This window comes from Podarcis vaucheri (genome assembly GCF_965113315.1).
Source record: "Podarcis vaucheri genome assembly, chromosome: 9".
Lineage (NCBI taxonomy): Eukaryota > Metazoa > Chordata > Lepidosauria > Squamata > Lacertidae > Podarcis > Podarcis vaucheri.
Window position 1 is genome coordinate 61,832,355 of NC_138767.1, and position 15,307 is coordinate 61,847,661.

The window sequence follows — 15,307 nt, forward strand, 5'->3', positions numbered from 1 at the left end:
AAATAAAACAGTATTTGTGTTTTTTTGTTTCAAAAGTTGATTTTTGTGGCTACCCGCACTTTTGACTGTATGTGCAAAAAGCGTATAATTTTATACAGGTGTACAGTATTTAGTATTTATACAACATATAAGAACAAACAAATCTTGTGACCGACAAAGCTCTGACCACAGTCCCACTACAACTTATTGTCTGTTCTTGCCTTGGAGAAATTAGTTGATCATCTAAGTAAACTACAATATGTTGCTATGTTTCAACGTTTGTAAAGTCACAAATTGCACAGGTCTGTTTAGTGTTTGCAGTCTTTTGCACAAACATTCAGCAATCCTTAAAATCTATCAACTAGGCCAGGCGTCAGCAACTGTTTTCAGCAGGGGCCAGTCCACCGTCCCTCAGACCATGTGGTGGGCCAGATTATATTTCGATTTTTTTTTCCTATGCCCCACAAATAACCCAGAGTTGCATTTTAAATAAAAGCACCCATTCTACTCATGTAAAAACACGCTGATTCCCGGACTATCCGCAGGCCAGATTTAGAAGTCGTTTTGGGCCTTAGGTTGCCTATCCCTGAACAAGACCACTATTATTATTTTGTATAGTTGGTGGGAAGGATATGTAAGAATGGCTTGTCGAAGACCACCCAAAGTGTGTGTGGCTTATACACAGCTTCTATAATAACCAACTTGGGATGTATGAGGCTAGATTTTTGAAACCATTTCAAATGGACTATCCCATATAGTTTTATTTTGAAATAAAAGTTTACAAAGGTGTACAGGAGAACATCTCTTAGCAATTGTTAGATGTCCAAACTGCTCCTCAATGCAGAGGTACAGTTTGTATACAGCTCATCAGAATCAAAGGCATAAAAGGATTAGAAAAGTCCTGTCCTAAAAAAAAACAAAAAACACAGCCACACACAGAAAGCAGCACAGCAAGTTAAAAACCAATAATAACACTTTCATTTTGTATAAAGTAACTTTTTAGTAAAAAAATGTGCAAATAAATAGCAACAGCACCACAGTGAAAAAATACATTCGCAGAGATTGTTTAGGAGTGTTCAATTCAAAACCCTTTTAAAGTTTATTGCTACTATTTGGGTTTTCCTTTAGGACCTTGCTGTCCAAATTTAGTTTTGGCACATTGTAGCACTTGCAGGTTGACTGGCTTAACAATAAGATCAACAGTTTTAAGCAGACTGGTATCCTGTGAAGGGATGCTCTGAGCCAAATGCCTGTTATAAATGAGCTTTCTTCATTGTTCCCGCAGTGCATTTTTAAAAAATGTCTCTTACATATATGTTGGACCTTTCATTCCACCTTATCCCCCAATGGCAAATGCTGAAAAGTTGTGTCAGCATCCAGAGTAGCACCTGATGCTCTCTGAAGGGCTGCCATGGGAAATAAACACTAGCGAAGGCCCTGTGTGTTCCAAAGTACTTCAGATGCATGCATGGGCTTCTTTGGATTCAAGCCAGAACAACTCTTGCCTTCCAAATATTATCAGTCCTAAAATTCTACTAAAAGGAAGATATTTCACTGACTTTAATCTGTTGATACTATGTTTGCTTTTGTTAATATTTAAAGTAAGACCTTTGCCTTTCATGTTACAGTTCCTGCTATTTTGTAGTCAAAGTAGCCTAAACTATGCTGTTAGGAGGCTATCTACTGCCAGAATCAAAATGAACAATTGCGTGGCTGCTTGACTCATTCAACTCTGATAAAATGCATCAAAACTCTAGCATATGATTAGTATACAAATTATTCTGCGAATTTTGATGGCACCATTCAGCTGCCTGAGGGTTTTTGCTTTTAACCCCATTCATCCAGGGCATGAAGAGGCTGAAGCTGTACTAATATTTACCACTTATGTAACACATGTCATGTGTTCAAAGCATTTCACGTGCCTTATGTCACTGCTGTGAGTCCTGAGATAATGTAAATCAGTATTGTTATCCCTGTATAGGGCTAATACATAAATGGCAAGTTAAAAGAGGAATTAAAAGGAATAATTTAAAGTTCAAAAGTAACAAAGTAACTAATATAAACACAATTGTTTCTGCCAAAGCAGCTAATGGGTTAACAGGAGCTGTGATAATTTTGGTTTAGTAGTTTTAATGCGCCATTTCATAATGACATTTAAATATATCCAACCCGTACCAATGAAGTGCTACACTGAATTAACTGTATTTTCTGTGTATGCACTATGAAGTGATTGGTCACAGGGTAACAAATTTGCATTGGAATTAGTTGTAGAAGATAGTTATAGAATAGCCCCAATCATATTTCTCTGTACAGCTTTGAATGCTGTTCACGCAGATAAATGTATCACCATTTTCTTTCTCTACAGAACGTGCAAGTCAGGTTTGCACTTATACCCTGCCAACATGAGGGTTTATTTTTTTAAAATCTCCCAATTAGTCTCCGAACTGCCTTCCAATTTTTTTCTCGTTTAAAAAGCAGTTTAAGCTAAAATTATTTATCTCAAGAATGTTATTTTTCTCTGTGGGAAAATAAGCTGCTTGTTACTATTGCTAAAAGCAGGCTTTAAAAATAATTTATAATATTCAAATAAAATGCAGAACCTATGAAGACAGCAGAAGGAAGCCAATACATTGATGGCGCCCTGTACTTCAAAATATTTCATAACTGTTCCTGAATTTTGTTCCTGTAGAGCCTCTCCTTTCTTATAAATATTTTGCACAGAGACAACCCACAGGAGGGGCTAAAAAGGGAGATCAAACAGAATGTACTCAATACCCTGAAGCACCCGAAATCTTTTTAAAAACTAATCTCGTTTGTGATATTTGCCCAGATGAAATGCCAACCTATTTATACGGAAACTTGGGCTGTTGGTGAAGAGTCTCTGCATAATCCTAAAAGATTCAAAGCACCACAGTTCAGACTTGTTTTCCCCCCCAAATACAGCTCAGCATATTCTGTTGAGGCATATATGAAAACAAAGGGTGGGGATGTGAATAGATCATGCACCACTAGGGGGCACATGAAGACTGCCATGTAGGCACACAACCTTTACCCAAGGCATGGCTAGCCATTTTTGGCCCAAGGCTATGCTCACCACCCAGCCAATTTTCAGAAGCCCACATGCCAGTAGTGGGTGAGGCCATCCTATTCTCACATGCATATATACTGATCTGTGCACACCCGAAGGTTCTCACCACTTGCAGAAAGTACTCTTGCAAAGGTGAGATAAGCCAAAGATTGGCACCATTAGACCTTTCACAAAGATTTCAGTGACTTCAATTCAGTTATATCCTAAAGTACTTCTGGAGTGATGAATGTACTTAAGTACCTTACTGAAATACAGTAACATGTAGCACAAATGGTCTGATGATACGACTCATGTTTAAAAGAATCTGTTCAATGCAGTATCCTGGATTAAAAAAAAGTGATTCATGTAGTTCTTTTACAAGCGTGGTGAAAAAAACAACAAAAAAGCTTGCAAACATGCAACTGTTTTAAACCTAAACTCCTCCTCGTTTGATAGTGCCCTGTTTTGCTTTTAATATGTATTACCGCAGGGATTAACTGAGGTTTGGCAACCCATGTTGCGGCTCTTAACTGGAATGCGGAATAGAGTCCCGTCGGAGCACATGCAAAGCTTGTAGCGTTCCCAGTCGCCATTGTTTAATTTCTCCCCATGTGAAGGACTCGGCAGTCGAGCTGTGTTGAGCATCACACTTCCATTTAGAACAATGCTCTTATCCTAACAAAGAAACATTTGTAGAAGTTAGCAACAGTATTTCCAATTGAATAAATGTATCTATTTTAATATCTTAACGTTAAAGAAATTGACTATAAGAAGCTTCCTTGTTTGGAGTTTGACCACTCAGCTTAATGTGGTCTACTCTTGACAGGCAGTGGCCCTCGTATCTGACAAATGACATTCGTTGTCCTACTACTCGTTAACTGGGGATGCCAGGGATTAAACCAAGGACCATTTTGTGTGAAAAGCACAGGCTCTACTATTCAGCTGTGGGATAGCTAAGGGATCTTTGCTGTGTTAGAAACTGAGATATGAAAGCTAGGAGCTAAATGGCACCTTAAGCCTAGGTTATGGGCGCGACAATGGAATGTCTAGGCACAGTTTTTTATAACAAGAATACAAGCTGAAAATGAATGAACTGCAGTTAAAATATTATGTTCATTTTTCGCATGGTTCAGTCCTTCCCCTGCCCGCCCCCCTAGTATTCTTAAGAGGGTCTCTTCTCCAGTCTTCAGAGAGTAGCTGGAAGTGGGAAGGCAGAAAAAGGGCCTCCTTTCCTTCCACTCTGCAGTTTTAATCTGAAATCACAGGCTGCACCCAGACCGCCTAAAACAATGGGAGTTTCGAACACTGGATCGTTGTACCTTCTGGCTTAATGTGCATCACAAAACTTAAGTTATCCACCAGCCCTCCCCTCTTCTGATTGTTCTGGTATAGTTTTCAGTTCAAAAAAGCAGCAAGTGCATTAGCTGCATATTTTGAGAGAAAATACATATTTTAATATGAATTTTCATGTGAATTTCAAAAAATAGATTAATGTGGAATAGGATGATATGATTTATTAGTGAATACATGTGAAAGAGGGCAAGGACTAGAACTAGCCAGCGCTGTTTTGTTTTAGTTTTGGAATAAAATATTCCAATACAAGTTTTTGTTTGAAAACATAGGTATGGAGTATGTGCATGTAGCTGTATCTAATAATCGAGTTTAACTTGCCAGAAGTAACTATATTAAGCTGACAAAGCAGTTATGTGTTTTGACCTGGAAGATGTATATATACCTATAGGTCAAATTTGAGACACGTAACAGTAAGCTATAATTTTATAAGGCTTAAAAAAACCATGCCATTTTAAATCTATAGATGAGTAGATGAACCAAATCAAATCTGATTTCTTTAACTTGGTTGCAGTCATATATATAGCTCACTGAATCCATTTATACAAACTGAATATCCTGGAATTACTCACTGCTTTCAGTTCCATATTGCCCCCCATATGAAACTCAATGGTTTTGCCCATGATGAAAACACCTTCATTTCCACGGACAATGGCACGTCCATCAACCTTTATATTCAGATCACTGGTAGCATTGCTGGTAATCTGAGGAAAAAAGAGAATAGCCGTGGAAAGCATTTTCTAAAAAATAGTTTTGTTTTATACACAAAAACTCACCTTCCTACAAAATTGGCCTTGCTTTTTAAACACCACCGCTCAACCGTTAAAACATTTGTTGGACAGAGGCTGCGATTCTGCAGAGACTGAACGCATATCAATGTTATCGACTGATAACAGTTAACTGCAATCTGTATTTGTGGCCTCATTTAGACAGCAGTTATATATATCGCAGGGGTAGGGGATCTTCTTACCACCACTTCTCTGAGGACTGTGTTCCCTCGGGGTGTGAGGAGTGGTTGTGGGCAAAGCACATATGTACATTCCTTCTCAACACCACATACACACTGGACTTTTAAGCTGTTGTTGCACAGGGAGAATACTGAATTTTCAATGACCTGACATCATATGACAGCAGGTGTTTGATGGATAGGCGGCCTCACCCACTTTTCAAAGTGGCCATAGAGGCTTGGTCACTACTGAATCAGGCCACTGACCAGAACCAGTTCCCTATCTCTGGTTTATAATATACTAGTAGACCTTAGGCTTCTGTAGTCTCTACTGAACATGTACAAACACAGGCCATTTTAAAATGCTTAAAATAAATAACTTAGGCAAATGCTTCATCTTTTTATATGGAATGTTAGCTATAATGCAAATAAAGGTATGAGCTTAAGATTACAGCATGCATCATGTAACTTGCAGAGAAAAGTAAACAGAGATCATACCCTCTCCGTAGATGCTTTTTGAACATTCAAAATTTTTACTCCAGTTGGCAAATGAAACTCGTGAGTATTATAGTCAGTGCTAAACAAAGTATTCTGAGTCCGTGGGTCAACAAATTCCATACCAATATCACTTGTAATTGAGGTTCCATTCTTTGCAACACTAAGTTTTGTTTCCCCTTGCTGAAACACAATCTGCAGGAAAAAAATGAGATATGTTGTGTTAAATGTAACAAAGGCAATCTGCTACTTTGACAGTGCTTGGTAGCACTGTGGCTTCCTGTCACCAAACAACTTAAGACTAACTATCTTTTTTAAATCAATGAATAAGTAGCTTGCAACAAATAAAAACAAAGCAACAATTTACAGGATCAGCAATACAAAAAATACTACCACAACAGAGAAAGCAACAGCAGCCAGCAACACAAATTACCACGCTGAGAACATTTCCCACCAATCACAAATAAAACAAGCCAGGCTTTTAACCTAGGGTCTGAAAACATAACAGTGTTGGAGCAAGGTGGCAAAGGGAGAGTATGTATGTACTTCTACTATGAAAGTTCTGTTTCTAGTATACCTGTCATACTTCATCAGAGAAGGATATCTGAAGTAAAAGCTCAGATGTTGAACGCTGCACACAATAGAAGATATACTTACTGGCTGGTTCTCTCCAACAATCACCAAATCCTCATTACGTCGACCTCCAACTGTGCTCTTATACAATGGATGTATAATTCCCATGTCAGAGTCTTGTTTAAATCGCAGTAAGCCGCTATCATGAAACTCCATGCTGTCACAGCCGCTGGGTCCAATGCGAATTACAGTCCAGATGATAAGCGTGATCTAAAAGAGTAAATTTAATTTTTTAAAAATGTAAATAAATTCTGAAATTGTCATGCCAGTGCTTCGATCAGATACCTTTGAGAAGAACATGTTACTTGAAAACAGGCTCACAAAGCTGAAAACAGCCCACCAGTCATGTATGCCAACCCACTAAATGCTCAATCTCTGGTTTGCCTGGGACTGAAAACAAAACAAAACAAAATTCTGGTTGTCAGATTCCTGGCAGGCCACAATGTTTAACTGGTGGGTTGTGTTCAATTTGGTGGCTCACAAATCGCGTGGTTGTAACTTAAAAGGAGGGCATCTTCATGCATGTGTGTGAAAGGAAATTTGGCAACCAAAATTAAGGCACCAATCCTAATTGAACTCAGTGCTCTTTATAAGTACGGTATATATGATAAGGCTGTAAATAATTTACATTTAAAAACAATACTTGTACTTCTTTAGTTGTATAGGAAAAAAAGAGCAGCCCAGTCTTAACTCTTAGCCCATGTGACCTTAGAAATTGGATTTTTGATCAGGATGCCAACCAAAACAGAACATCCATCATTGTTGCCCGCTACTCCACTTGGTACCCCGAAATTAAGAGCAATCACTCAAGGCCCTGTTACTTTGAGACTCTGACCTTCCCAAAACAACACAGGGCCTTTGTAGAACTAAGATGTCAACAGATGCCCTCAGCATATTTAGAGGGGGTAAATCGGGGAATGTTCCATGTGGATCGCAAATGTATATATGGATGCAATCAGGTAGAGGACGTCACATGCTATCTGCTGATTTGCCCCCTGTATACCACGCCCAGAGGGAAATTTCTACCACCAATTCTTAACTGGCTTCCAGGTCGATCCGCACAGGAAGTGAAAATTGAATTCCTAGCAGATAAGCATCTCTATATTACATACCAGGTAGCCAAGAAGCTCTGTTCCACTATGTGAATGCACTCCAATCTTAATTCTGAATGTTGTAAATTTCTTTTTATGTTGTAAACTACTACAGGTTGCATGTATGATTTTAGATGAAAATTTCCTTTTATTCTGTGTCCATTGTAAAGGCCTTTGGCTATATACAATAAAAATGGGTTGATAATTCATAGTCTGGCACTGAATAATTAACAATCCATTGAAAGGATGAAAAGCAGAAAATTGGTTAATCTCTACAGATCGTAAGAAAATTCTGCGATATATGTGGAGTGGATAAGTACATTTTTATCTTGAATTCACAGTACATCTTAGACTGCAATACAGAATGTTTACTAAGAAGCAAAATAGAATTTATTACCAGTTGTGGAGTATTTCTTTGACCTAATTAACTAAGACCTTTCCATGTATTTATTTTTAGGAATCCTTTTTTTCAAGCGTACTATGGACAGCTGGGTCCAAACAGATACATATTACCATGTTGCCATTCGTCCTCTTGGTTTTAATAGGCATAAATGGCACCCAGTGTTTATAATCTCCATGTACAGTTCCAAGTTTGGTTAGAAACCCTGCATATAGGTAATGAAGATAATTTCACTGAAAAGCAGCAATATTTGGAGCTGGCTTGGAACTAAAAAGGAGGAAAAAATATACCTTTAGAATTCTGTTGAGACATAATTAACCAAAAACCAAATACATACAAGTTTTGTGCTCCTATTTCCCTTAGTCGTACAGTGGTGCCCCGCAAGACGAATGCCTCGCAAGACAGAAAACTTGCTAGACGAAAGAGTTTTCCGTTTTGGAGGTGCTTCGCAAAACGAATTTCCTATGGGCTTGCTTCGCAAGACGACAATGTCTTGCGAGTTCCTGCTGTTTTTTCCCCTCCCCCCCCTTTTCTAAGCCGCTAAGCCGCTTATCAGCTCATCCGATCAGCAGATAAGCCGCTAAAAGCCGCTAATAGCGCTAATCTGTCAATGGGCTTGCTTCGCAAGACGAAAAAACCGCTAGACGAAGAGAATCACAGAACGGATTCTTTTCGTCTTGCGAGGCACCACTGTAGAAGGTTTTGAAGGTTTCAGTTAGCTTCCTTCCAGATGAGGAAGCACTGGTGATTATGCCTTTAGTAATACAGTACCGTATTTTTCGCTGTATAAGACGCACGTTTCCCCTCCTAAAAAGTAAGGGGAAATGTGTGCGCGTCTTATGGAGCGAATGCAGGCTGTGCAGCTTTCGCTGAAGCCAGGAGAGCAAGAGGGATCGATTCCTCTTGCTCTCCTGGCTTCGCTTCGCTGAAGGGGCGCTGCGCAGCTTTCCCTCTCTGTGCAGCGCCCCTTCAGTGAAGCGGCAGGAGAAGTGGAGCCCCTTCCATTTCTCCTCCCGCTTTGCTGAAGGGGCACTGAGCAAAGAGGGAGAGAACATTTTTTTTCTTGTTCTCCTCCTCTAAAACTAGGCGCATCTTATGGTCAGGTGCGTCTTATTGAGCGAAAAATACGGTATGTTTCATTAAAAAGCTTGCAAATATACAGATTTAACAGTAAGTGGCAAGTAAACTGACATGTATACATGCCATACTAGTGTCAAATCAGCAGCATTCCATCACATGATTTCTCTTTCAGAATTTAGGGCTCCTTTATCTTCTTCCTTTCCAGGTCTCTTGACCCCCCCCCCCATACACCTCACTCTGCAGTCTCTTCTTAACCTGCAGCTGGATGTAAGCTGCCCATCCAAACAACCAGTGACCTGCTAGTTTGCTCGTTCTCAAATTCAGTGACCAAGCCATGCCAAAGATAAATAGAAGCATCGAAGAACAGCTTTGGTTCCTTGCATCTAGTTGGTTAGGCCCTATTTAAGTCAATGGAGCTCCACTTCTGCAAATATATTCACAATGTTGGTCTAGTGAATACTAACTTAACAATATAAGCACAACCACAATCTTTTGATTAGCTTGTTCTACTTACAATCAAATTGATGACAGCCAAAATAAACAGAAGGACTATCACACAAATGGCCAAGTTGCCTTTTCTGCCTCGCAAGCCAGTTTTGTGCAGACGATCTTCATCAATTGGAATATATCCAGCCTTGAAGTTACTGTTGTGTTCTTTGTTAATATTCCTCCGCTCCACAGCTTTCTCACGCATCGATTTCTTCACGGGACCATTAGAACTTTGCTAAAAATAATTTAAAAATAAGTTCCCCAAACAATATATTACCTAAGTCCAACGTATCCTATTCATAACAAAATGATATGATTTTTCATTTCTGCCACAATAGGATTTTCACAGTAGGAACTGTTTAAAAGAGCCCAACTTGTAAAGAAAATATTATTTGCAAAGTCTTGAGAATGTAGCTATACAGTACCATGTTTCAATTTGCTGCAAAAGCAGTTACATTTAGCTGCAGCAGAGGACTGCTTCAGCAATAACAATAATAATAACAATAATAATAACAATAATAATAACAATAATAATAAAAGTTTATTTATATCCTGCCCTCCCCAGCCGAAGCTGGGCTCAGAGCGGCTAACAACATTAAAATGATACAACATTCTATAGTGACATTCCTATGTTGGATGCTACTCCTATGGGGGGGGGAGAATATGAGTACACTTTTTTTGTTACATGTACCTGTATATGCAGTGTAGCTCTTCACCCAGTAATTTCTCTGTAATAGAGCCAGGTTGTTCATATAAAATGACTACATAAACAGCTAAGCATAACTCCTAGCTACTACGAACATCCGCTGTGTACATAAAGGCAATTCAGTTCCAAACATTCAAGCAAGTGTAAGAGGGAGTTTGAGATAGTAGCTGAGAACTGAAAGGCACGGAGAGCCCAATTGTATGGTGCCAGGAGCCTCCAGGCTGTCACTATTTTGCCAGAGGGATTCAGTCACACACCAGAAATTTAGGTTTCTGAAATAAAAGTGGACCAAAGGGCTATGTTGCAACAAATCCACTTTCTTTTAAAAATGGCCTTTTTGCCGTTAGGAAAGTGATGCACTAAAAATGTGATGACAAATTGATTGATTGATTGATTGATTGGAAGGCAAATAACCTCCCTGTGAACAAATCAGGACGAATGATCAATAAAGAGCGGATACCATGCAAGCTTTGTGCAAGAAAATTGGATAAGTGCTCTATAAAGAGGTCATTTGAAGGAGCCCTTGGTCAAACCTTTTTTGGGGGGGAGGGAGAGAGAGACACATACTAAAAGCACAAGCAAGATTTGCACAACACCAAATTGCTCCCGGACCAGAGAGCAAAGTCTTTAAAGCAAAAAGTTGTGCCCTTTGCTGTACAGTGGTATCTTGGTTTACAACCATAATCTGTTTCGGAGGTCCGTTTGCAAACCAAAGCAGGTTGTAACCCAAAGCGAGCTTTTGCCAATGGGGCCTCCCTCCAAAAATTGTTTGTAATTAAAAAAAAAGGGTTGTAATCGAAAAAAGGTTGCAAACCGGGGCACGCACTTCCGGGTTTGACGTTCTTGTATGCAAACTAAGACGTATGCAATCCAAGGTACCACTGTACTTGGTTCTGTGCCATCAAAACGTTTTCAGAGATGATTATTATTATTATTTTATTATCTATTGAATTTATATACTCCACTCTGAAAGTCTGATCGTATTCCCCGGAAGTCTCCCTTAAATCCCTATATATGCTTTGCCCACCTCCTAGTCCTCCAATGCTAAGGAAAGTCCTGTCGTGCACTACAACTCCCATAATCCCTGACCTATGGCCGTGCAGGCTGGGGCGGATGGGAGATGTAGTCCAACAGCTTCTCGGCACGCCATTGGTCGCTCCGCCCTCAAGCCTCTTTCGCGTTTGCTCGAGGGTGAAGCGACACTCAGTCGGATCCTCTGCGCGCAGGCGCAAGACGCTCCCTATCTCTTTCTCCGCCCTCAGGCGGCTATTTTTGCTACGGCGCCCATTCACTTGGGAAGCCGCCGCCGCCGCCGCCCTCCTGAGCCTGTCAAACGGGCCTCGCGAGTCGCCTCACGCGCCCTAGGGGGCTGGTTCTAATTTCAGAAAGCCGGGCGAAAGGCAGACATGATACGTGTCCAGGCGACAAATGCCACGAATAATGAGCTATTAATAAAATAAGAAAGAGCAACGAATGTCCTGAGGGGAAAAGGGAAGGGGCCGCGTAGGTTGGCGCGCCCGACTCCACACGCTGCTTCCCTGAGGCGGCTCGGCTAATAATAATAATAATAATAATAATAATAATAATAAAACACCAGGATACCCCGGTTAGCAAATGCTCCGATAATTTCGGAGTTTTTACAAGGCACGGTTTAACCCCCGTCGCCGGTTTCATTGGCCCAGTTCCCGATCAAAAATATCCCGGGAGGACGTTCATTTTCGGAGGCGAATTCCGCGACGCGCCCTGAGGCGAAGGGGCCGGTTCGGCGCCGGCCTCCTCGAGCCGAAGCCGCCTCTTTCTTCCCCGCCCCGTTGATATCTGGGGACGGTAAAATGAAGGAGCGCGCGCGTTTCCCTCCTTTTCCCGCCCGAAGCCGGAGCCCGGCAAGGCGCCCGGGGACTGACCTGCTCGGAGGTGATCGCTGCCGCTGAGGCGACCGCCATCTTGGGCTCTTCTCGTTCCTTCCTCGGAAGGGAGAGCGAGGCTTGGCGGGGCGCCTTTGGCGGAGGAGGAAAGGGGCGCGGGAGCCGCACCCGCCATGCCCGCTCCTTAAAAGGGACGAGGCGGCCGAGGGAGGGCAGGAGAAAGGCAGAGCCTCCGACATTTCTCTGAGGAAAAGAGGGACGTCCCACTTCATAAGGATAATCATATCCCACACATCTTCTGGGGCGGCCTCCCACATGTATAAAAACACCATAAAACATTATTTTTAAAAAAAATAAACTTTGGTATACAAGATTGCCTTCAGAGGGCTCGGAGGTCGGATAACTCCCAACATTTCTCCCATGAAAATAGAGACGTTCAGTTCCATAATGATAATTTTATTATTTACACCCAGAAAAGACTCCCTGCAACGTTTGGCGGTTCCCACTACGTTTCCCAGCACCCGAGAAAATGAGTCCTCTGCGCCCTAACCCCCAGGGTCAGGATTTCGCCAATAATCCGATGTCGTCCGATTCACTCCAAAACTGCCAAACACCCAGAAAAGTCTCCCTGCAACTTTTGGCAGTGAAAACACTACATTGCTCAGCACCCCAGAAAACGAGCCCTCAGCGCCGTAACCACCGGGGGTCAGGATTTCACCAAAAATCTGACTTCGTCCGATTCAGTTTAAAACGGTGCCAAGCACCCAGAAAAGGCTCCCTGCAATGTTTGGTGGTGAAAACACTACGTTTTACGGTTTCTCACAATTTTAGCCTCGCAGCCCTTATCTGTGGGGTCAAGATTTCGCTGAAAACCCAACTAACTCGAACACTGGGATAAGGCCCCCTGGATGGTTTAGCAGTTTAAACTCTACATTTCATGTCGCCCCACAATATTAGCCCTCTGAATCTCGGTTTTGCCCAAAAGCCTTCGTCATCCACTTGCAGCACCATTTGCTGCCAGCGTTTTCAGCTGCAGACAGTTATTTCCCATATATTCAATAAACGTTTCCCAATCTTCTTTAAAGAAGATTAAAGAAAACACCTTTTTCTTTTATCCGGGCATGGGAACCTATGGCCAGCCAGAGGCTACTCTTGGTCTCTGACTCCCATCATTCCCAGTCTGCATGGCCAATGGCCAGGGATGCTGGGAACACTCAAGAAAATGAAGCAGAGCTCGCCCCAGAACAGCAACAAAGGTATACATTTGCATTTGTGCATGGTAGAAAGAGCAGAGGCAATGGACAGGACTAATGGCTTCAGTCGAAGAAGGTTGTATTATATACTTGTGTCCTTGAAACCATGCTTTAGCTTCCTAGCCAGTCGAAATTTGGTTCTCATCCAGACATATGCAACGCTGGCATGAAGAAACATCATCCATCTCTCCCTTTCTGTACTTTTGACAATGGCCCTTTGTGAAATGTTGACTTTTAGGGAAGCTATTCAGTGGGGATTTTTTTGTGGGGAGGAACTTTGCGATGAAGGACAATTTAGATCATGCCGTTCTCCCTTTGTTGGGTCATATCAGGAAGCATAGGGGGCGGGGAGCTTATTGGAACCGTACTTTCTCCGTTTGGATCAGGCCATGTTCCTCAGAGAATCAAATTTCCATAAGTTTTTGTGTCCATTCTTCCTTTGCTGGTACATCTGCTTCTTTCCATTTTGGGGCCAGTAGCATTCTTGCTGCTGTAGTAGCATGCATAAATAAAAGTTTCTATACAGTTTAGGTAGTTCTGTCCCTATAATTCCCAAAAGAAAAGCTTCTGGTTTTTTAAAAGGGTTATTTTGAACATGGGTTTTAGAATCTTTCAAATTCTGTGCAGAACATTTCCTGATACTCGTATTTACCGGTACATGATCACCGCATACTGATCGGGGTTCCCTCCGCCTTGTGGCGCTTCCTGGAATGCCAGTTTTTTTTTTTTTTTTATAATATTTTTTATTAGTTTTACAAAAGTTTTTATAACAAACAAGCACAAAAAAACAAACAAACAAACAAACAAAGAAGTGTGGTTTCATAGTGTCATTTCGTAGACTTCTTTCCTCGGACTTCCCCATACCTCCCCTTTCTGCATCCTCATGTCCAAATTTTACAGCAACTTATACATATTTTTCCAACTCTAATTTATTATAGTCCTTTCTTATTCTAATCTTATATTACTGCAACCCTTTATCTCTGTCGAATCTCGACATTCTAAACTTCCTCAAGTTTATAATGGTCCTTAAGATAAATCTTGAATTTCTTCCAATCTTCTTCCGCAGTCTCCTTCCCCTGGTCTCGAATTCTGCTCGTCATTTCCGCCAAAGTCATGTAGTCAATCACTTTCATCTGCCATTCTTCCACGGTGGGTAGATCTTGTGTCTTCCAATACTTTGCTATCAATATTCTTGCTGCTGTTGTTGCATACATAAAGAAAGTTCTATCTTTTTTTTGCACCAATTGGCCGACAATGCCCAAGAGAAAGGCCTCTGGTTTCTTAAGAAAGGTATATTTAAATACCTTTTTCATTTCATTGTATATCATCTCCCAAAAGACCTTAATCTTCGGGCACGTCCACCAAAGATGATAAAAAGTACCTTCAGTTTCTTTACATTTCCAACATTTATTGTCGGGCAAATGATAAATTTTTGCCAGCTTGACTGGGGTCATGTACCACCTGTAAACCATTTTCATTACATTTTCCTTTAAGGCACTACATGCCGTAAATTTAATTCCGGTGTTCCACAACCTTTCCCAGTCAGCTGACATTATATTATGACCAATGTCCTGTGCCCATTTAATCATGGCTGATTTAACTACTTCATCTTGTGTATTCCATTTTAACAGCAAGTTATACATTCTTGACAGATTCTTAGTATTGGGTTCTAACAATTCTGTCTCAAGTTTTGATTTTTCCACCTGGAAGCCAATTTTCCTGTCTTGTTTAAAAACCTCCGTTATTTGGTAATAGTGGAGCCAATCTTGTACTTTGGGTTTTAGGTTTTCATGGCTCTTTAGTTTCAGTCTCTCTCCATCTTGTTCTAGAATCTCACAATACTTTGGCCATCCGACCTCCATATTGAGTTTCTTGTGGGCCTTCGCCTCTAAAGGTGACAACCATCTAGGGGTTTTATTTTCCAGCAAGTCTTTATATCTCATCCAAACATTG

The 15,307-nt window shown here is 41.0% G+C and overlaps 1 protein-coding gene across 1 annotated transcript; it reads right to left on the reverse strand.

The window, feature by feature from the left end:
* Window positions 1-701: 701 nt before the first annotated feature.
* On the reverse strand, window positions 702-12,287 carry SGCB (sarcoglycan beta). The gene is made up of 6 exons (XM_082238276.1): window positions 12,141-12,287; window positions 9,556-9,765; window positions 6,495-6,680; window positions 5,841-6,032; window positions 4,969-5,100; window positions 702-3,721 (listed from the first exon to the last, which is right to left on the reverse strand). Exons 1-6 carry the CDS (start codon window positions 12,177-12,179, stop codon window positions 3,518-3,520), a joined length of 963 nt encoding a protein of 320 aa, XP_082094402.1. The 5' UTR covers window positions 12,180-12,287; the 3' UTR covers window positions 702-3,517.
* Between the last annotated feature and the right edge of the window lie 3,020 nt (window positions 12,288-15,307).